The 24003-nt window shown below is 45.7% G+C and overlaps 1 protein-coding gene across 2 annotated transcripts in view; it reads right to left on the bottom strand.

Moving 5' to 3' along the window:
- The window catches only part of HDAC2 (histone deacetylase 2), a 47986-nt gene extending 36256 nt beyond the window's left edge, over positions 1–11730 (bottom strand). The window contains exons 1-2 of one of the 2 annotated variants that reach the window (XM_074990715.1): positions 11584–11730; positions 27–139 (exon numbers count right to left, since the gene is read on the bottom strand). In XM_074990715.1, the coding sequence (XP_074846816.1) occupies positions 27–139; positions 11584–11635 (165 nt within the window). In that variant the 5' untranslated portion in view covers positions 11636–11730. Of the gene's footprint in view, positions 1–26; positions 140–11132; positions 11340–11583 lie in introns of those variants that run through there. The other variant, XM_074990716.1, reaches the window with a different exon arrangement.
- Between the last annotated feature and the right edge of the window lie 12273 nt (positions 11731–24003).

Raw genomic sequence — 24003 nt, 5'->3', positions numbered from 1 at the left:
ACATATTCACTGCTGCTTATACTCACGTAAATTTCCATTTTTCTGTATAAGCCATAATTTAGCAACAAGTTGTGAGTCATACGGATCCTATGAGGTTTCATGGGATGGCCCTGCCCATAATAATAGTTTCCAATATCACCTATGAAGATAAACAATGTAATTGGTATTATAAAAATTCAAATCTTCACAGCATTCCCCCTGCTCCATACTTGTTTGTTATTTCTTTTAGTTGCAGACCTGAACACAGAGATAAATATAAAAGGGTTAGTCTTTGAAATTTCCCCAACCAGGTTTGGGAAGGGTTACCATATATGAAGCGTGATCAGGATTTTCAATTATCTAGTCAAAATTGTTTATCACAGAGGTTTCACAGCATGACATGCAGAAGAGCTGGGCAGCGACATGATGTTACTGAACCCACCTGAAAAGGTGAATATAGAGCTTTCATTAATGGCACTGTTCCATAAAATGGTCTGCCTCCTCCCAAATGCAGCTACTCTCAAAGCAATTCCTAGAGAAAGCCACCAGAGTAGCTACCAATGTTCCTTGTAAACCTGCTTAAGATTAAATCTGAATTTAATATAACACTATAGTCATAATCTCTTAAACCATCTAAATACAAAAATGGAAAGCCCATCACAAATTTTCTATGTAAAGCAAAATTCATGGGATGCTTGAGCTCACGCTTTATAAATATGGCACACTAGGTCATATACTGTATGAAGGACATGTTTTGTTTAACAACAAAACATCCACATTGTTTTGTATGTTTAACTAAATTTCAGCTGTCGTAATACAGTTTGACACTATGTTTTTGTTCATAAGTGATACGTTTCTAATATACTAAAAACGTGTAGGACTATATTAAAGCTAAACAATTGCTCATATAAAAGTAAATTCCCTTAGCATACCCTCCTAAGTACCAAAAAGATGTCTAGACTTTCTAGTTGGTGATCTAAACCAATCCATGTCCCAACCCTGCCATGCCCCCCTCCTCCCTGCCACCAAAAAAACCCAAAAAACAAAAAAACCCACCACCACCTGAAAAGAACAGGAACATACTCTTCCTGGGCCTAATGAAGAAGATATTGTCTACATTTAACTAACTTTATCTACACTTGCGGTTGTGTATAGTACTATAGTAGTAATGTCTATTTATATGTGGCAGTGAAAGGCTCTAGCAACTTGGAGGCAATGGGAAAAGACTCTGGTAGGTCACTAAAGTCTTTCACTGCAGCAAGGAAAGGCTCTGGGAAAAGAACAGTGTAGACATATGAAATACTATTTGTGCATGTGGAGAGTCATGTAGGCTGGGTCTACACGCCACAGCTTTCCTGGCAGATTCATGCTAATGAGCAACCTTGAAATTGTAAATGGCTGCTCATTGGCATGATCCCATGGCTCATTAGCATAGCCGTGCAAGAGCTTGGTCTTGGCAGAGGGGAGTGCCAGCAGTAAAGAGGCTGTGTGGACATGCCCCTGCCGGCAAAAAGACCCTCTGTTGCCACCCTCTTATGCCTGATTTTTTTCAGGCATAAAGGGTCTGATGACTGCCAGCAAAAAGACCCTCTGAGGCATGTTCACATAACCTCTTTACTGCCTGCACCCCCCTCTGCCGAGACCAAGCTCTCATGCTGTTATGCTAATGAGCCACAGGATCATGCCAATGAGCAGCCATTTGTAATTTTGAGGCTGCTCATTAGCACAGATCTGCCAGGAAAGCCGTGCCGTGAAGACTCAGCCATAGGGTATATACAAAACAGCAGTGTTTCTTAAATGGCATTTGGCAGAACACTGTGTTCTGTGAGCAACTCACAAGTATGCCACAAGTGTTTGGAAAACTCTACTGATGGCCTATATTTTGTCATATTAAAACCAAACACAATGTTACTTCATTGCTGCGATACTCGTTCATTTGGGTTTTCCTGTGTATGTTGCTGGGTTTTTTTTTTTTGCCCGACAACAATTACGTAAATTTTCATAGATGTTCCGCATAAAAATATTGTTTGATGTTCCGTGGTTTCCAAAAGTTTAAGAAACACTGCCCTAGATGTCAGACATTGTGTCTCCATGTTTACACAGATATTTAGACATGAACTAACCACGTGTGAAGTGTCTGTACGCTACATGCGGATGCACATGTTGATGTACACACAAATATGAAAGTATAGAGATGGCTATATTAACTGACCGAGTGTTACCACTACATTGATGACAACCATGTACTCTAAGATTACACTAGCAAGAGCTCTCAGGGAAGATAAACAATTGCACATCAGAATTCAATAGTTTTTCTGAGAAGACTGAATATAGCCATCTTAAAGTAAACCATTTCACTTATACTAGGTCCTACAACTAAGCACACATCATTCTCAGTAGCAAAAAGTCTACCAATAATGTAATATTTGAATAAGGATTTAGTAACTATAATTATTCCACAGGTAAGAGATCAACTACCACTACATTCATATCCAGGTCTCAAGCTTTACTGGGTTATAAAAATCTTTAGACAAAAGATGATGTTGCCGGAACTGGCTAACACGCCTTATCAAATGTCACCATATTTGGTAATTAGGGCAGGCATCCTCCAGAACATTAAATGCTGTTGAGAGCATAGGTCAAAAAGCCAATTGGGACAAGATCTAAAGAGGCCAAGTGGACAAATTTACCAGATTGGCTACATCTACACAGGCAGAAAACTTCAAAGTTAGCATGCCACCGGCTACGGCAATGTCAAAGTAACGCGGCCGGCGGCATGCTAATGAAGCACTGAATATGCATTTCAGTGCCTCATTAGTATTTTTTGAAATGGCCATTAGCATGCCTATTTTGAAGTTTTCTCTAAGCGTAGACACGGCCATTGTCACAAAAGAGTTTCACTAAACAAAAATTTGGAACTATTGCTCTGTAGTCTGCCCAATATCGACTATACAGTTATCAGTCACAAATAACTGCAATAAACACTGGGACCCTATCTTGCATAAAAGTTCTTATAAGCATAAACTATGATAAACCCTATTCATTCAAAATTAATTAATTTTCTGCCTTGCTTTGTCAGCAAATTATGTGATAAAAAGGGGATACCAATGGGGACCAAATGTCTCTTTTTTTGTTTCTCCCAGTTTGTCTTATGGCATTAACTGAAATTAAAATATTTCAAACATAAAAAGTTACTGTATGTGTACTCTGACCTCTGAAACACTTAGCTTAAGCTGCATATTACACTTGCCCACTACAGTATTCTTTTCTGGAGTACATACAGCCCTGAATTTCGAAGTACAGTTAGCAAGAACTAACGGGCACACACAGGTTTGATGAGGTTTTTTAGATGAATTGTTTCCTTTGCTGTGCTAAATACTTATAACCTCTCACCTCCACTGAGTTCAATGGAATGTATTACTGTTAATTATAAAAAAGAACGACCTTACTTGAATAGGCTGCATATTTAGTTCAGCAGTTTTACAGCAGCAGCACAAAGTATCTCAAATAAGTTTAGTAACAAGTACAGTTAAGAAGTCAGTCTTACATTGCTTGGATCAGAGCCAAAAAGAGTATACCACTTTTATTTTGTATATCAAATTACATGCACAGGAAACTCTTTCACATCCGGCATCCATAGGACCAGGAGGTTGCCAGATATTCAAATATTCTGGATAATAAAGAGGTGTACCTAACAATGCATAGCACTAAAAAGACAAACAAGTTTGCATATTAAGAAACAAACAAAAATTTATGCTGCGTACTTTATTTACCAACGACAGTAGTATTGTACACTGTAAATTTACAATGTATTTGCTGCAGTTATTTGTATTTAGTTTCACTATGCTGTACTTATGGAAAATGCAAACTAAAATTTACTTATGGTTAAAATGCTGGTTATTTGAGAGTTCTGGATAATAGAATGTTGGATATAAAAGAGTTTACTGCAAGGGGTGGCCAACCTTTTTTCACTGGGAAGCACATGGCAATTTTTTACGTTTCGGGGGGCCGAACACAAAATAGCCCTGAACGCCTCTCAGCCCCAAACTCAGGATTAACCTACCTCAGACATGCGCTCTGCGCACTGCTGCCCCACACCTCCGCACTACTCCTTCACCATGGCCGCTGCTGCTACCTCCTCAGCACAACCGCGCAGCTCCCCCGACCTCTCCAACTCCCTTTCCTGACCTGCAGCACAGGTAGCTCCCTGCCCTGGTGCACTGAAATAACGGAACTCAATTTAATTGGTTTAATGGCCAGATCCCTCCTGCTGGCCATTAAACCAATGAAACTAAATTCCATTATTTCAATGTGGCAGAGCAGGGAGCTGGAGGACAATTCAGCGGAGATGGTATTTGGAGCCACAGGTGGCTCCTGAAAGAGCCACAGGTTGCTGACCCTATGCCCCACAGCTGGCTATCCAAATGGAACTGCTGCTGCCTTCGCAGTCCATGTGAAAAGGCTCTGCGGGCCAGATTCTGGCCTGTGGGCCACATGTTGACCCCTAGTTTACTGTAAAATGTTATTATGCATGAACAAGACACAAAGCAATACACATCTGCCCAACTGAAACAAAGATTTGGCCACTACAATGCTGCAATGTAATTCAAAAACCTTACACTTGAAGTAACTGTGCACTATTTTTACTCTACTTCCCCATCTGCCAAAAAATGATTATCTGGGAGTAAATTTTCAATTTCATGTGAAAATTCTATGGTTTCTAGTAAAGTCATCAAACATATCTACAAAGCAGTGGATAAAGTCATGGTGCAGTATTTGGAAAAGTAGAAAAGTCACTTCTAGGGTCTCAATATACATTTCAGTCTTCTCTGTTAGTTGTTTGTTCAAAGATTTTTCTTCGCTCATCTTAAGCTTGCCAGCATGGTCATAACTACAACAAAAGATCAGCCTAGCTTTCTAAACACAGCACCTAGGCTGATGTATAGGTTGCCAGGCTATTAAGCACAGGGCTTGGAACCATGTATAAAACAGATTTCAGTTTTAGAACGCTTTACAGATGCGCATATTGTGCTGAACTGTGGCTGATTTACATTACAAATGGTACTGTATTTAAGCAGCATTAGAGCACAGTAGTGCCTTGCCCATAATTCAGACAAGTTTAGTCTTGCTTACATGGGTGAAACCAAAACATGTTTTGGCTTAGACCTCTACAAAAACAAAATAGAAGGGACCTTTTAAACACCCATATTAATTTATGCAAGACAAATAAGAAAATCTAAAAAATATTTAGTATGTTCGCCTACTGAACAATGACCAGGAAGAAAACAAAAGGATAGCTAATAACATTTGAAGCTGAAACAAGAACTGGGGAAGTGGTAAACAGTAAAGAGGACAGGTCACCAGAGTGATTTGGATACCTTGATTCCCACTGTGTCAAGATAACAATGTATGTTTTAATATGGCTAAACATAAATCTAAGTATGGCATACATTTCTTGTGCCTGTGTACAAGATGGGCAACTATCCTGGGAAGAAAGGACTCTAAAAAAGATTTGGGGTTAATCAGCTGAATGTGCACTTCAGGCACAAGGCTGGGCTAAAAGGGCTAACACAAGTAGAATTAGAGAGGTTATTTTACTCTTGTATTTGGCACTGATGTGACAAGTGCTGGAGGACTGCATCCAGTTCTGGTATCTACATTTCAGGAAGGAAATAAATTGTAGAGAGTTCAGGAAAGAGCCAAAGAATCATTATAGGATTTAAAATATGCCTGTAGTGAACCGGTATGGCCTCCTGCTGACTCAGAGGCAGAGGAGGCTGCGCAGAGGCCCTGGTGGGCGGGCCCGGAGCCAGAACACCAGTGGCCTGCCCCTCAGAGGGCGGGGCCTAGAGCCAAAAGGGACAAGGGCGGGGCTCGGGACCCATTAAAGCCTGGGCCTCTGGGCAGGGAGGGAGTGCCTCTGTGAGCTCCCCGGCGCCAGGGGCAGAGAGCCCGCTACCGGCCGACCAGTCCGGAGAAGCAAGCCCCCAGCGGCCTAGACCTGCCAGGCCAGCCAAAGATCCAGATGCCCCAAGGGACCTACCCGGACTTCCCAGACCCGTCAGGACCCTCAAGCCAGTGGAGACCTCCCGCCTTGGAGGAAACCCTGGATGCTGCCAGACCGGCAAGGGTGAGCAACCACGAGGCCCCAGGAGCGGCCTGCCCCGGAGTCCCGGCGGACCCCTGCAGCCCCAGGCTCAGGATCGACTCAGGCCCACCGTGCTACCGCCGCCAGACTACCCCAATGACGTAGACATGAGTGACTGGCCGGAGCCCCCAAAGGTGGACGATCTGGAGGGGGCCAACCCCGCAGGACCTCCTGACCAGATGGACTGGGACCTTCCCCCAGTGGAGGTAGAGATAGGAAGTGGCCCGGGGAACGACGCTCCCGAACCCATGGCAGCGTGTTGCGGCCTGGATCCCCACCGCCGTGGTTGTGTGTGAGCGACTCCCAGGGCCCTGGACCGGGTCGCAGTGGAGTGGGAGGGCCTGCGACCTCCTACCCCCTCCTTGACGGGCAAGCCCTTGCTGGGCCTGCACTCCAAACCCTTGTGCTGCTGCCCTGCCCCAAACTGAGGGCTGGGCTGGGCTTGCCTTACAAACTGTGAACTGCTGCCCTGCCCTGGACTGAGGGCTGGGCTGGGCTTGTATTATACACTGTGTTCTACCCCTCTTTGTTGCTGCGCCACCCTGAACCAAGGGCTGGGCTTCCCAGGACCGCCGGTGTGGCTGCGGTCCCCTCTGGAGCTACAGGCCTGCCCTAGCTCCGGACTCCTACAATGCCTTACGTACAGAAACAGACTCAATGAGCTCCATTTACTTAACTTAAGAAGAAGGCTGTGTTAACAGAAAAGGGTGACAATCTACATACCACTACATGGACAGCAAATATGATAGAGGGTTCTGCAAACTAGCAGACAAAGATGTAACAAGGTCCAACAATGGTTGGAAGTTGAAATTCAACAAATTAAAACAGGAAATAAGGTATGAATATTTAACAGTAAGGATAATTAACCATAGGAGTAGCTCACCTAGGACCATGGGATGCTCCATCATTGGCAATTTTAAATCAAAACTGGATGTTTTCCTAAACAATGCTCTAGGAGTTATTTTGGGGAAGTTGTATGAGATGTGTTGTGCAGGTGAGAATGCATAATGATCCCTTCTTACCTCGGAGTCTATGAATCTAATCCTCAAATACAATTCTGCCAATTACAATACTGCTAGGAAACTGTTCACTATGGTTCCACAACATTATGCTTAACAACTTTAGTAGTTCATTGTATGTAAGCACTTTTCTAGTCAACAGTAACAAGGACCTAAGAGACACCTGTAAAACAACAGAATACCATTTTAATGTAAGTCAGGAATATTTAAGACATATGTCTACACCACACACAAAGCTCAGGCCCTGACTCAGGTTTGAGTCCTATACTTCTTTTCCCTCCACACATAAATCAGTCTGACTCAATCAGCAAACACTCAGAACCATGATGAGGTGAGTCAGAGCCCAGATCTCACTTTTTTACAAAAGGCACAGAACCAATTCTCAAGATCTACATAGCATGGCTGTGATATCTAGACACATCAAAACTGTAAGTCCAGGTTTACAATATAATGTATGCACCGAAACACAGGCTTAGGAACATTGAACAAGAATGAGTCCCACATATTTTGGTTTACAATGCAGCATGAACATACGCTTAAAGCCTGCATGTACCAATTCTTAAAACTGGCAACTAAAAATGGCACCATGCGTTCATGTGTTTATCACAGCATTTCTCTATCATACTTACGCAGTTCAAGTAAAATAATGTTCCTTTTCACTGCAGCTAGACTACGATTTCAAAGTCAAGCTAGAGTTCTTTCTGGCTGAACATATCACCATCAGCAACAAGAATTCTGCAACATGGACTTCCGTTATGTCCACACTGCTAACTCAATGACAAAATTTTTATCTTTCAGAGAAGCATTTAAACGATATCTCCCTGCCCCAAGACAAAAGTTTTGCCAGCAAACTTTGGCGTAAATAGATTATTGAGGGTGGAACTATTTTGTCGGCAAAAGAGCAGACAAACTGCAGCTATGTTGTGCGACTTGGCTGCAGCATCACAGCTTTGTCACTAAAAGCTGTATAGTGTAACTAAAGCGTTAGTTAACAACTCTGTTATAAGCAAGAGCTGGTATAAAACCAAGCTTGTTCTCCCATTGCCATATGAATTTTGCAGTACTAACAAGACAAACTGTGAATAAAAGGCAGATTGTAATTTCAATACAAACAATAAGCAATTTTGCAAAGTGAAATTCTGATTTGAAATAACTGTCTCTGACAATAACCACATGAAAATTACAAAGCATGCAAGGTAACAGAGTACATCATAAAACACATTACACTGAATTACAGTGCCTCTTCTATTCTGTATTTTAATATACATTTCTAGACTTCTACATTATTTCCAGAAAACTGAAAAATTACAAGAAAAATTTAAATGAAGGAGCCATGTTTCTATGCAAAGCATTTATGACAATCTGTGATGAAATTTTCAATGAACTCCATTTTGATCTCAGTTACATGAAAATTTGTATCCACCCACAAATGTACTTCCCTATTGGTTATAGTATTTTCATACTTATAACAAAATCTGTTATCCGGTATGTTGGGAAAATGGGGTTCCAGTTAATCACATATTCTGGTAACAGAATTGCACTTTGTGAATGGAGTATCAGTTTTCAAAGAATAATACAATAAAACAAAGTATAAAAGAGTACACTGTTTCTCATCAAGCCAGAAGTAATACTGCACTGCAGAGTGGTTGGTTTCTTTACAATTCTATATACAATAAGCTCTTACAGTACTACATACCACTGGGCAGTGCATAATATATACCCATATGGACCGTGTCTACAGTAGCTCCAAACTTCGAAATGGCCACGCAAATGGCCATTTCGAAGTTTACTAATGAAGTGCTGAAATGCATATTCAGCGCTTCATTAGCATGTGGGCGGCCACAGCGCTTTGAAATTGACGCGCCTTGCCGCCGCACGGCTCGTCCCGATGGGGGTCCTTTTCGAAAGGACCCCGCCTACTTCGAAGTCCCCTTATTCCCATGAGCAGATGGGAATAAGGGGACTTCGAAGTAGGCAGGGTCCTTTCGAAAAGGAGCCCCGTCGGGACGAGCCGTGCGGCGGCAAGGCACATCAAGTTCGAAGCACTGCGGCCGCCCGCATGCTAATGAAGTGCTGAATATGCATTTCAGCGTTTCATTAGTAAACTTCGAAATGGCCATTTGCGTGGCCATTTCGAAGTTTGGCGCTAGTGTAGACGTAGCCATGGACAGAAATACACTTAATACTAAACCTATACTGAACATGATGATTTCTTTGAGGACTGAGAAGCGACTTCAGGATCTTGCAATGCTTCAGGATCAAAAATATCCACATCAATTACCATTGTAAATGTAGAAAGCATAGGAGATTGGGATGAATCAGTAAATGACCTTATGATATGGCCTGGAAGTTACTTTTTGAATAAACCCCTTTGTCAGCTTGCTTACTCATCTTCTGCCCCTTATGTATAAAAGTAGAGTACAGCATATGCAACTGCATAATGCGCTAAGAAGCATATTAGTCCGGGTTTGCATTGGAAGATATCTGAAATACTGCTTAATAGAGGTTTCAGGTTAACTAAGTGCCAGACAACAGAGCTTTAACTATGCTACTTTTAGATCATTTAAGGTTGCGAGCACTTTTCCCTTCACATTCGATCGGAGGAACATTTACAAAACTCTGGGTACAAAAGAGCACAGAAATTAGAAGAAATATTGAATGAACTGTAAATGGATTAGGAACTTTTCCCAGAGAGGTAAGAATTAATCTCTAATTTCTTTCTGATGAGTTTCGCTAATTTTTGAGTATTGAGCTCTTGCATTTGGAAAGGAAGTATAAAATAACCATTGACTCTGACATCTTCAATACGTATTTCAGATTTTTAAATAAGCCTGAAACATTCTAACCAAGATGAATACTAGGAATATTGATGTTTATGGTAGACAGTGGGAGAGATGCTCTAACAGACTTAGAGAAATGTTAAATAATTTGGAGTCTGAATAGCAATGAAGAAAAATACTGAATTTCTAATTGACCAAAGCAACATCAATTTTCATGGAAATCTGATACTAGTTTGATCACCAGTTCATTGCCTTGCCAATACAGAACTGTCCCTAACCCACTGCTTTTTTTCTTCCCTCAGCCCCCAGGGGCCACATGGGAGGGCTGAGGGAATAGCAATGAGGTAAGTGAGGGATTCAAGCAACGGTGCTTACAATTCTTATGCTATTACTAAAATGCCAGAGCATTGCACTCTAGTGAAATGGTACCCATATTGATTAAGCAGACTTTGCTTTGACACACGGCCCAACCGTGTATTTAAAGTTTTAGTTGCAGAGAGGCAAATATAACCTGAAAGAGTAATGCAATTTTCCCTTCACTAAGTTCAAAAGCGCCTGCTCTTCTTCCAGAGAAAAGTCACACCCCGGTTTCTGTACAATTTTTCTTAACAGGGGCCTGCTTTCCCCCTTATGCTGAACAAAGAACCCAAGTGAAGGACAAAGAGAAGGGGGCGGCAACCACACAATTCTGCCTGACTTGGCAGCATCTTAGAAAACCCCGACTAGGCCCCAACAAATGTACCATTTTTTTCTGAATAGAAAAGGTGGGTGAGGTAGTATCTTTTATTGGGCCAACTTCCATTGGTGAGAAAAAGCTTCTGAGCCCCTCACAGTTTTTCTTCCAGTCCCGGCTGCCTGACGAACAGAACTACTACAGCAGCAGCACCTCTGGCATCCTCCTGAACCAGAGCCCCCCTGCTCTCCATAGCCCCCCTAATGACAATGCATTAACTAGGAACTGCAAAGCAGCCTCATCACGTCTTTCTTCACTACACTCAGCATCGAAATTGCCCGTCTTTGCCCCCTCCCCCCCAACCTCTCGAAGTTAAGATCGAGCCTATACTGCTCTAGGCAGAAATTCAGCCTCAAACAAGTAATCACAGCGACCACTTTAGCCAACCAAACAAAGGGGCTATGCTGGTCTGCGCAGGGTGCGTCTCTTTGTGTTGGGGGTGGGGGGCAGGCACAGGCAGGCTCCCACCTTACCCCCACCGGAATCCCCAGCTCCAAGCCCGCTCAGCTCTGCGCGACTGGTTAACCCCGCCACCAGACGCAGCCGGCTGATTTGACGAGCCCGGGCGCATCCCGAGCCTAGAGGCGCGCACAGCTATTCGGCAACCCGCGGGCGTCCCCCGCCGGGATAGGCCGCCGGGCTGCAGGGGCGGCCGCTCCGAGTCATCCCTCGCTTCTCCGCAAGCGACACGGGGGCCGTGGCTGGAGAGCCGCCCCCCGCCCCGTCTCCTCCTGCGATAACGCGCAGACGCGGGCACGGGAGGGGCTCAGCGCCGCAGCCCGGGTGGATCCCGCCTACGCCCCGGCGGCCTCGCGCTGCCACACGAGCGTTGCCAGGCAGCGATCGAGGCGGAGGACGGGGGGGGGGGACGAACGCTGCCCCCCCCCCGCCGCTGCTGCTGCTGCTGATGCCGCTGCCGCTCACCGTCATAGTAATAACAGACTTTCTTCTTGCCGCCGCCCTGACTGTACGCCATGGGGCCGCCGGGAGGCTGAGGCCGAGCCGGGTGGGAGGAGGGAGCGGAGCGAGCGTGAACTTGCTACGCCGGGGGCAGCAGCAACGCTCCGACCCGACCATCGACAACGAGGAACCGGGACGCGCCCACTCAGCGGCCGATGGGGGAGAGAAGGCGGTGGACTAGTGCCGCGTTCCCCCGCCCCGCGCTCGGTTCGGCCCGCCCACCCGGCGCTGGATGTCGAGCCGCGCGTTCGCACCATCGCCCGGCCCAAGCGGGAGGCGGCAGCGGGCCGCGTCCGGTGGAAAGGAAATAGGGACGGGCCCCCTCCCCCCTTCCGCAGCTTTACATAGTGGTACAGCCCGCCAGCCTGGTAGCGGCCGACGCGCGCTTTCCCCCCCTCCCCACAATAAGAACAAGCTTTGCTCCGGCGCATGCGCAAAATCTCCCCCACCCCCCACCCCGCCCTCCGGCTGCGCGGGGTGGAGGGATGCGCGTTACTCCGGTTCTGCTCTCTGCCCCTCCCGCCGGGTGACAGCCGCCCGACCCGCAGACACCTGCAGCGCCTGGGGCTTAGCCGTTGTGTCCCGGCTGCTGACCCCCGCCTTGGCACCGACGGCGGGAGGCGCCGCCAGCCCCGCGGGTGCAAGGCAGGGACCCCAACAGGCTCGTGCCCCAGAGAGCCGCCAGCCACTAGCCGCAGATCCCCACTGGCGAGGCAGCTGCGTGTCCCAACGGGCTGGTTGGTAGCTGCGGCCAGAGACTGTAACAGCTTAGGGCAGCTGCCCCCGGCTTGCAGTGCACCCTGCCCCTGACAACAGCAAATACTCCCTGGCCCTGGGATGCGGATTGAACCCTCGCGGCAGGGAGCCTGTAACCTGAGCCCCACGGCACAGGGCTGGAGCCAGCTTTGGCACGGGAGCAGTGGCACCAGCAAGTGTAATAGAACCCTGGGCAGGCCCATTCCAATGGGGTTATAATAGAATCATAAGGCTGGAAGGGACCTCAGGAGGTGTAGTCCAGCACCCTGCTTCAGGCAGGATCAACTCGCACTAAGTCATCCCAGCCAGGACCTTGTCAAGCCCGGACTTAAAAACCTTGAGGGATGGAGATTCCACCACCTCTCTAGGCAACACATTCCAATGCTTCACTACCCTCCTGGTGAAGTAGTTTTTCCTAACGTCTAACTTACACCTCTCACTCTTCCACTTCAGACCATGGCTCCTTGTTCTGCCATCTCACAATACTGAGAACAGTTTCTCACCCTCCTCTTTAGGGATCCCCTTCAGGAAGTTGAAGGCTGCTATTAAATCACCCCTAAGTCTTCTCTTCTGTAAACTGAACAAGCCCAAATCCCTCAGCCTATCCTCATAGATCTTGTGCTCCAGACCCTTAATCATTTTTGTTGCCCTCTGCTGAACCTGCTCCAGTACATCCACATCCTTTTTACATTGGGGGGCCTGAAACTGGACACAATATTCCAGAGGGGAGATAGCAGGAGGGAGGGATAGCTCAGTGATTTGAGCATTGGCCTGCTAAACCCAGCTTAATCCTTGAGAAGGCCGTTTAGGGATTGGGGCAAATAGATGTCAGGGATGGTGCTTAGTCCTGCCAAGAGGGCAGGGGACTGGACTAGATGACCTCCCAAGGTCCCTTCCAGTTCTAGGAGATGTGTATCTCTAATGCCTTTTTAATTATTTAGGTGTGGCTTCACCAGTGCTGAATAGAGGGGAACATGTGCTTCTATAGATCTGCTTGAAATGCTCCTCCTAGTGCATCCTAGTATGCCGTTAGCCTTCTTGGCTACAAGGGCACACTGTTTACTCATATCCAGCCTTTCATCCACCATAACCCCTAGGTCCCTTTCCATCATATTGTTGCTGAGCCAGTTGGTCCGCAGCCTATAACAATGCTTGGGATTCTTCTGCCCCAGGTGCAGGACTCTACACTTCTCCTTGTTGAACCACACCAGATTTCTTTTGGCCCAGTCCTCCAATTTATCCAGGTCACTCTGGATTCTCTCTCTACCCTACAACGTATCTACCTCTCCCCATAGTTTTGTGTCATCCGCAAACTTGCTGAGGGTGCAATCCAGTCCCTCATCCAGGTCATTAATAAAGCTGTTGAATAACACCGGCCCCAGAACTGAGCCTTGCGGCACTCCGCTTGAAACTGACCACCATCCAGATATTGAGCCATTGACCGCTGCCTGCTGAGCCCGACCATCAAGCCAGCTTTCTATTCATCTTATAGTCCAAGGATCCAATGCATATTTCCTTAATTTACAGGCAAGAATGTTATGGGAGACGGTATCAACAGCTTTGCTGAAGTCAAGGTATATCACATCCACTGACTTCCCCATGTCCACAGAGCTTGTTACCTCATCATAGAAGCTAATCAGATTGGTCTGGCAGGACTTGCCCCTGGTGAATCCATCCTGGCTACTTTTGATCACTTTCCCCTCTTCCAAGTGCTTCAAAATGGATTCCTTGAGGTTTCCCTCCATTATTTTCCCAGGGATTGAGGTAAGGCTGACTGGTCTATAGTTCCCTGAATTGTCCTTCTTTCCTTTTTTACAGGTTCGCACTATGTTTGCCTTTTTCCAGTCATCGAGGATCTCCCCTGATCTCCAAGAGTCTTCAAAGATAATGGCCAAAGTTTCAGCAATGACATCTGCCAATTCCCTCATTACTCTCAGGTACATTAAATCCAGACACATGGACTTGTGTACATCTAGTTTTTCAAGATAGCTCAGAACTTGTTCCTTCCCCACAGATGGCTGCCCTCCACCTTCACATACTGCATTTTCTAGGACTGTGGTGTGAGAGTCTACTTTGTAAAGACTGGGGCAAAAAAAGCATTGAGTACTTCAACTTTTCCTACATCATCTGTCACTAGGTTACCTCCCTTATCCAATTACAGCCCCACACCTTTTCTGATAACCCGTTTATTATTAACATGCCCGTAGAAACCCTTCTTGTTACTCTTCACATCCCTTGCCAGCTGCAGTTCCATTTGTGCTTTTGCTTTCCTGATTACTCCCTGGCATTCTCCAGCTGTCTGTTTATACTCCTCTTAGTCAACTGTCCACGTTTCCATTTCTTGCATGCAGCCTTTTTGAGGTTAAGCTGACTAAGGATTTCCCTCTTAAGCCAAGTTGGTTGCCTACCATGTTTGCGTTTCTTCCTATGCGGTGGGATGGTTTGTTCCTGTGCATTCAGTAAGAATTTAAAATACTGCCAGTTCTCTTGAACTCTTTTCCCCTTCATCTTCATTTCCCAAGGGATCCTGCTCATCAGTTTTCTCATGGAGTTGAAGTCTGCTCTTTTGAAATAAAGGGTCTGTATGTTACTGCTCACCCTTCTTCCTTTTGTCCGGATCCTGAAATCTACCATCTCATGGTCACTGCAGCCCAGGTTTCCACCCACTTCTATTTCTCCTACTAGTTCTTCCCTGTTTGTGAACAGCAGGTCAAGTTGTGCACAGCCTCTGGTTGGTTCCTTCAGCACTTGTACCAAGAAGTTATCCCCAACATTCTCCAAGAACTTCCTGGATAGTCTGTGTGCTGCTGTATTGGTCTCCCAACAAATGTCCGGATGATTAAAGTCTGCCATGAGAACCATGGCGTGTGATTTGGACGCTTCACTTAGCTGCCTGAAGAAAGGCTCATCTACCTCATCTCCCAGATCTGGTGGTCTATAGCAGACACCAACTACAACATCCCCTCTGTTACTTCCACCTCTAAGCTTTACCCAAAGACACTCAATTGGATTTTCTCCCTTCTTATACTGGAGCTCTGAGCAATCATACTTCTCCCTCACATACAGCGCAACTACTCCTCCTTTTCTCACCTGTCTGTCCTCTCTAAACAGTTTATAACCCTCCATGATCATGCTCCGGTTATGCAACTTATCCCACCAAGTCTCCGTTATTCCATCCACCTCATACTTAGACTGTGCCAGGGCCTCTAATTCTTCCTGTTTGTTCTCTAGGCTTCTGGCGTTAGTGTACAAGCATCTTAGAGAAGTGGCTGATTGGCCCACTTTCTCCTCTTCACCCAGGAAACCAGTTTGATTGTTCCTTCCTCCTTCCCCACTTACCTCAGGGCTTGTGTCACCTTCCCCCAAAGAACCCAGTTTAAAGCCCTCCTCACTAGGTTTGCAAGCCTGCCCGCAAAGATGCTCTTTCCTTTTTTCGTTAGGTGGATCTCATCTCTTCGCAGCAATCCCTGTTCACAAAAGAGAATCCCATGGTCAAAGAAACCAAATCCTTCCCTGCTACACCACCTACACAACCATGCATTTACCTGTGATTCAACGATCCCTATGCAGACCCTTCCTTCCCCAGGGAGGATAGATGAGAACACCGCTTGTGCTCCGTGTTCCACTTTGCTCGTCTTGACCTGCAATTTGAGAACTGCTGGACTAGGCCATATCCAACTCTTGCTATCTGTGTAACAGCTATCCATGTATCTACTTCAGCAGTTTCTGTTATATGCACTCATCAGGTCTGGGAAAAGGTTTATAGCAGTGCTCAGCTTTGCTCACGTCCTTATAGTGAGAAATATGAGTCACCAGTAAATTTTCTCTCTCACTGTGAAACATGAGGATATACATATCTCACAGAGCTGGAAGGGACTTTGAGAGGTAATCGAGTCCAGTCCCCGGCCCTGAGAGCAGGACCTATGACCATCTCAGACAGATTTTTTTTTTTTAAATCTAACATGCCCCAGAACTTTGAAAGGTTCTCTCGAGAATCGAACTGAGAAACCTGGGTTTACAATGATCTAACCACTGAACTATGCTTCTCACCAAAATGCATGAGTGGTTCTCTTTTGAACTATATTGTTATTGTGAATTCATGAAAACAATTTCAATCTGAATATTTTCCATTTTTATGCATGCCCCTTTTTTACGTGCTTTCCATCAACAATAATTATTCATGAGGGTACCCTACTTATATTGTGTCACAATATGTGATGATCTTATGTTGAAAACTGTTAAGGGAAGTGGGTCTTACCCCCAAAAGCTGATGATTTAATAAATTTATTAGTCTTTAAGGTTCCACAGGATGGCTTGCTATTTGTGAAGGTACAGACTAACACAGCTATCCCCTGAGACTATTTCTTCAGAACAATTTATTAGCTAGCATTTTTCATGGATGATAATTATAGGCAGGCAGAGGGTGCCTTATGCTTTTCCACTCAAAATCCATTTAACACTATCAGAAAAACTGTATGATTGTAATTATTGATGCTGCTGTTGTTCTCTGGTCAAAAGGGTATGTCTACACTAAACGCCTCCATCGATAGACGTTACTGGTGACAGAACCTCTGTCTACAGATTGCTGCAACACACAACTTGCTCCGTTAACAAAGAACTGCCAGACTGCACTGCCCGTTGGTGACAAAAATCTGAATGGCAGCTCTGGAAACAGGGACTCCTGGCAACAAGAAGCCCTCTCTGTCAACAGAAGTGTTATTCCTCAAATTTTTGAGGGATAACACTGTAGAGGCAAATGCACAGTTCTATTCAAAGTCTGTTGACAGAACACTTTATGGCCATTTCTGCACATGTCCCTTAAGCAGCCCGGAAGATGCTAATGAGGCATGGATGTAAGTTTCCCATGGCTTATTAGAGTATGGCCATGTGATTTGGAGTCCGGAAAAAGCTCTTCCGGACTCCAAAATACATGTGCAGAGGCACAGCGCATGGGGATCTTTGGGAAGGAAACCCGCCTTCCAGAACAACAAGAAGTCTTGTGGCACCTTATAGACTAACAGATATTTTGGAGCATAAGCTTTCGTGGGCAAAGACCTGCTTCATCAGATGCATGGGGGGGTTTCCGAGGAGTATTTAAAGAGTGGGGTCCCCGTAAGAGGGAGGGCCAGAGCTGACAAGGTTTATTCAGCAAGGTGGAAGCGGCCCAGTATCAACAGTACTTATCAAAAGAGGAAAAAACAAGTCAGATCAGACGGGGGATGTGAGCCTTTGTCAGAGTCTAATGGGGAGACATTAGCACCCAGAGCAGAGAAACTGCCTTTGTAAGCTGCGAGCCACTCCCAGTCTCTGTTTAATCCATGGTTAATGGAGTCAAATTTGCAAATAAATTGCAGCTCAGAGATTTCTCTCTCCAACTGATTTTTGAAATTTCAAGTGGAGAGAGAAACCTCTGAGCTGGATACCAGTGTTTTTTTTAAATGAGACTCCACTTTGGTAGATATCAAGAGCTGAAATCACAGGGTTTTGCTTCAGACCAGGTCCACAGGGGGTAGAAAGCACAATTGGTAGACAGCTGGTAGGAGCAAGCAGAATGCTGGACCAGTGCAAAGGTCACATTATCTCAGGTTCCATGACCGAATGCATCAGCGTGAGGCATCAGTGTCCACATGGACTGGACCAAGTTGTAAGTTGGGTGTGTGGATTGGCTGCTTACAGTATTTGCCTGGTGAGCCTGAAAGGCCAAGGACATTGCTCAATGCAGTTGAGCTGAGACAGTTATTGAGGGTTGGTTATGAACTCCGGGTGTGATAATTTTTCCCAAGCTTATGTTAATTGACTTTTTTGCCTCTTTTATTTAAAGTCCTTTTCTGCACTCAGACTCGGCTTGCGAGTGGGGAAGCACTGCCTCTCCGAGGTGCTCAGGGGTGTGTGAGGTTCCCAGGCTACTGTGTGGGGGCTTGAGCCGGTTCTGTGTGAGATGGATGAAAAGGAACCCCTAGATGTTGAACCCAGCCCTGATTGCTGCCAATTCCTTCCGGCAGAAGGGTTACACAAAGTAAAATGTAGCACAGCCATGATCAGAAAAGGCCACATTTTCCAGAGTTAGGATTTTATACTTGCACCTTGAACTCTCCTTTCAATCAAATCTCATTCTTCTTGATTCTCAATAAATCTCACTTGGACTCTTTTCTTGACTGCACTTTATCTGGCTATTTCAGGGATAGAAGAAGGAATAGAAATCTGTACATCCCTTGCATGTGAGCAGTGGTTGGTTAATAGGTAGGAATACATAGTTAGAACACCCCTTTGAGACGTGCAGACCCAGGATCTGGTCTCTCTGCTTTAATTATTTATCCAAAATGGAACAATTTCAACAGCAGAGACTAAGAGAGAACCAAGTTATGACAGGCTCAGTGCTTAGAGGAGTTCTCACCTTCTGTCTTTCTGAGCCTCCCCAGCCCCCCCTCAACATCAACGTGCTAGAAAAACTTCTCAGCCCACTTCCATCACAGTAACTGTTTTTCTGCATATAAAAGCCAAAGTCAGCAAGGGACACATACCACAGGGGCCCCTGTACAGATAAATTGCTCAGGCTTTGCTTCAGCCCTGAGTGGGAGGTCTCAGGGCCCTGGGCTTCAGACCCAGGCAGTAGGGCTTCAGCTTTCTGTCCTGGGTCTCAGTGAGTCTAACACTGGCCATGCATGAAAGACCCTTTGAAAGCTGCTTGTTGCCTCCCCGTTAGGCCCCAGGTCCCTGACTGAGAACCACTGGGTTAAAGCATTTCCTGAGAGATGTGGGAGACTGCAGTTCAAATCATTTCTCCCTATCAGGTGGAACAGGGAATTGAACCTCTCTTTGCTATATCCCCAAGGAGTATACAAACCACCGGTCTAAAAGTTATAAGGTGAGCATTACTCCCATGCACAGGGAATTCCTCATTACAAAAAGCAACTCAGATGGTACACGCTCCCCGTGGCGGTGATGACACATTCGAATCTCTGCCCTATCAACTTTCGATGGTACTTCCTGTGCCTACCACGGTGACTATGGGTAATAGGGAATCAGGGTTTGATTCTGGAGAAAGAGGCTGAGAAACGGATACCACATCCAAGGAAGGCAGCAGGTGCGCAACTTACCCACTCCCGACCTGGGGAGGTAGTGACGAAAAATAACAATGCAGGACTCTTTCAAGGCCCTGTAATTGGAATGAGTGCACTTTAAATCCTTTAACAAGGATCCATTGGAGGGCAAGTGGTGCTAGCAGCCACGGTAATTCCAGCTCCAAGAGCGTACATTCTGCCCACTCCCTGGTTTCCAATAGGAGAGATGGAGGTGACAATCAGAGTGGGAGCAGCTGAGGAGTAGGCTGACCTAACTCATTTAGGGCCAGCTGATCCCACTCAGGGCTAACTTTATAAGCCCTTCTCCACAGAGGGCAAGAGGAGGTGTAGTTAAGGAGAGTTTGGAAGATGAGTGAGGAGAGAGCTGGAGGAACACCAGAGGTTGGGGAAGATCTGCAGCAACCTGGGGGCTGGGCTGTTCCAGTCCAGAGGACCTGAAGCTCAGCTAGAGACTCTGGGGAACTAGTCAGCTAGAGGAGTCACATAAAGAAGGAGACTTGTTGCCATGGGTATCATTACCAGTAGGAGGTATTGGGAGGAATTGTCTGGGGAAGTAGCCTAGGCAGAAGTACTACAGGGGCAAGGGTGAAGGAAGTCAGTCCTTGCTGATAGTGGGTATCCAGGGTCCCTGGGCTGGAACCTGGAAAGATTGGGTGGGCACCAGGTTCCCCCTTCCCTCTGGCCATTCCCCCTGCCCCAGCAAGGGTAATGAGGTTTGTATGGAGGGGTCAGAGGACCTGGGGCCCAGGAATTATACTGACCGTGCCACAGTTGCAATAGCTATCTAGAAGCTTGCTACTTCTGACCACAACAGCTGCTTTGCTAACCAGCTTGGTGTTGGCTAGTTGAGGATGGGGACTGTGGGAGTGATCGTCTGAGTTGTTCAGGTATGTGATTCACTCAAAAGCAGTGAGCATGGACAAAGACCATGAAGGAGCCGATGGTTTTGAGAGATTTGTGTTTCTTACCTGTACCAAAACTCATGTTCCTAGGACTCTGGGTTAAGTGGAGTACAGCCTTCTCACATAGTGCTAAGAAGAAATTTACAAGCAATAATATTTAAAAATTACTGACCACTTTAGCTGTAGTTTACTACCTAGGGTTTCCTAGTCCTTTCAGGTACGCTCATCCCTCACTGTACAAGCACAATTGGTTCCCAACTTTCTTCTTGTAGGCAAAAACTCATAAGAGGGACACTAAATTACCATTAAAAGCATGGAAAAATCTGTTTCCTCGTGCTCCTAACTGGATGAAAGTGTGGCAGCATGTGGTGCTGCTTTTGAAACGTAAGTGAACCTTGGGTTTGGGGGTGGGAAGGGGTTGGGGAGGTTTAAAGTCTGGGGGCAATTTAGGGCCATGAGCAGGAGGGAGGGTTAAAACCTGGTGGTGGGTTGGGTCATGGGGCAGATAGCAGGAGGGAGTGTTCTGTGGGACAGGGGTCAGGATGCTACAGGCTGGGTGTATGGGCCGGTGCGGGGTCAGGCTGCTGCAGGTTGGGGCTGGTGGGGTGGGTGGAGGGGGTCAGGCTGCCACAGTTCAGGGCTATGGGGCTGGTGGGGGCAGACTACGGTGGGTTGGAGCTGTGGAGAGGGGTAAGGCTTGTATTAGCAGAGGGGAGTTCACTTGCCTTGTGAACAAAAGGTAAGTATATGTGTCCCTTAAGTGAGTACTCACAAGTAAATGATTCATTTAATGAGGGATGAGTGTATTCCACCTTCTTGAGAACATAACAATCCTGAAGGTTCCTGACTGTAAAGGGACACAGGGACAACTTTCCCATCTACACCAAATCTATTTTCAAGCTTATGGTGACTGAGTGGCCCATCTATGAAAGGAATGGGCTTGTGACTATGGGGGCCCAGAAGGTAGGCCTGTCCCTGAAATGTTACTAACCATCTGAAGTGCCTCTGTGGAAAAAGTTTGCAGCTATGAGCACCCAGCATTGAGTCAAAATTCCTTGGTGGGGGTGGGGATCAACAGGGTGTGGTGTTAGCAACCACATGGCTGACTGACTCACTGAAAGCTCAGTCATGAGACACATAACTTGGTGCCTGTACTGATAACCTATCTATTTAATCTCCACTGCTATTGCTGTTTCTGCTACTCTTACATCAGAGATTTATGGGTATCTGATTGTGGTCCCATGATCAAGTAGCAACAGTCTTAGTAAAGGACTTTTTCTTGTCAGTGGACATAGCCAACTCAGGGGGTGTGGGGGAAAGCACTCTGCTTGCAGTTCAGTGGCCAGAGTAAAATGGAAGAGATAAATGCACCGAGCAACTGAATTTGAAGAAGGGGGTTGCTTCTATTTCCTGGGAGTCAAATAGTCCAGATTAGGATAGAAATAGCAAGGAACACTGGCTTCACCAACCTTCAGGCCACAAGCTACATCTACACTGTAAAATGGAGTTTCTCCTGAGTCCTGGTGGGACTTGAGCCCCACCTCCCCTCTGTACCAAGTCCTGAGGCTGTATTGGCCCCATTCTGACTTGCGTGTATATGGAATGGGGATTTGGGCTGGAGCTTGAATCTCAGTCTGGGCTAACATTGCTATGCAGCCATACCTTTAGGGACCTCTCTCCAGGAGAGGAACAGTGCTTATGATACTCTAGTCTGTGGATCACAACAATCCATAAATCCTAAATTAGGTGCCCAGCCTACCCATATAATGAATGAGGAAAGATAGGTACTTAGGAATGAGAACCATAAAAACTATTCTGTGCCTAACCAAGCCAATGGGAGATAACTATGAGGAGTGTTTTAAGCCCTGTCCCTTTCTTAGAGATAGGCTTCTAATAGTTTGTCTACACTACAATATAGGCCAGACCCAGTCCCAAATCCAAATCCTACCTTGTAAATGCCTAAAAGTGAGGTGTTGTGACCTGGAGTGCCTGTATAGATCTGAGCACTGACTAAATTTAAGACTCCAAATTTAGCACTTCTGAAATGCAGGCTGCTTATTTTGGTGACATATGAATTGTTAAACACCCTTTGGCAAGAATGGGAGCTGCTGAGTGCTTAGCACTTTTGATAGCCAGATCGTAGATCTTAAGCCTAAATAAGGATTTAAGGTGCCTAAACTGAGGCAAACCATTTTAAAGTTCTTCAAGATTCTTGATTTTATTCATTAGACACAGAAGAGGCACTGGAAATATTCTGTAATTAGGGTTGCCAACTTTCTTAATTCCAGAAAACCAAACTCCCTTTCCCTGCCCACTGTTCTGCCCCTCCCCTGAGGCCCCATCTCTGACCATCCCCCTCATGAGGCTCCCCCCACTCACTCCATCACCTCTGTCACTTGTTCTTCCTCTACCCCTTCTCACATGTTCATTTTCCCTGCAAGGCTGAGTTAGACATATTTATTAGTTGGACAGATGTTAAGTTGAGGTTTTCAATATTTATTAGTCAGAGAGATGATAAGGTGAGGTTTTATTTGTTAAAGAAGACTAGAACTGGCAGCAAAATAGTCAAAAAGGGTAATCTAACAATAAAATTTCACAAAGGCTTTTATGATTCTTCCCCTCTTCTCTTTTCATTTTCCGTAAGCAGCTCCTTGTTTTTTCTGTTCTCTAAAGTTAATGTAATTTTGTGTGGAATGAGGACAACATATAATTACTGTTGCAATGGGTCCCTTAAAGTCCCAGTTCTGAAGACCAAGTACAAATCCATAAAGCACAACTATAGAAATGCACCTGTCCAGATGTGTATGATTAAATCTAGAAAATTACTCCCACACCTGCATGCAGATACATGTATATTTGTGTGCACATAACTGGCATGCACTAAGACATTTTTTATTAATATGATTGCTGTTTAGTTCCTAGAGACCTCATCTAAGATCAGGGCTTCAGGGTGGAAGGTGCTGGACATACATACAAAAAGAGTCTGCAACAGAGTTTGTGGCTAGTACCTAGGTGAGTAGGACTGTCTGATACATTGACTCTTCTGCAATTACTAGTCAGTAACGTTTGCTGGTTAAAAATGCGTCTTAGTTTCTTTCTCTTTCAAAAGCTTCTTAAGAAATGATTGCACACATTTTATATCATAAATGATTTTTGTGCACAAGCCAGAAAAAGGAATAAAAGTCAAAGCGTTAGCCTGCAAATTATATTCCTGCAGATAAATACACATGCAACAGTACATGTACCTCCCTACCCCATGACACACAGTATCTTACACACATACAATGCATACATGCACACACCTGTCTACACAAAAATGCTTTTTCACACAGTTTTACGGGGGGAGAGGTGGGGAGTGAAAGAGGCCAAGGGTGCAAGCAGGATGGGGATGAGAAGAGGCAGTGAAAGAGACAGAAGGGAGTAGGCAGTATTTGGGCTGTATGGGCCTGCAGGGGGAGAATCTGAGGGCTGCAGAGGCACAGGGATGTATAGGGACATAAAGGGAGTAGTAGTAGGCATCGTTCAGTCTGCATAGACTATGGATCGTGCCCGTTAAAGTTCCAATTGAGGACTTCATTTACGGCGTCTACTGTGACTATGAAGACCCACACGAGAGTGACAGTCCTTGCTGCGTCTCTTGCAGA

Source organism: Carettochelys insculpta, chromosome 3 (genome assembly GCF_033958435.1).
Source record: "Carettochelys insculpta isolate YL-2023 chromosome 3, ASM3395843v1, whole genome shotgun sequence".
Classification (NCBI taxonomy): Eukaryota; Metazoa; Chordata; order Testudines; family Carettochelyidae; genus Carettochelys; species Carettochelys insculpta.
Note: the sequence above shows the minus strand (reverse complement) of the source record. Positions and strands in the feature narration are given on the sequence as shown.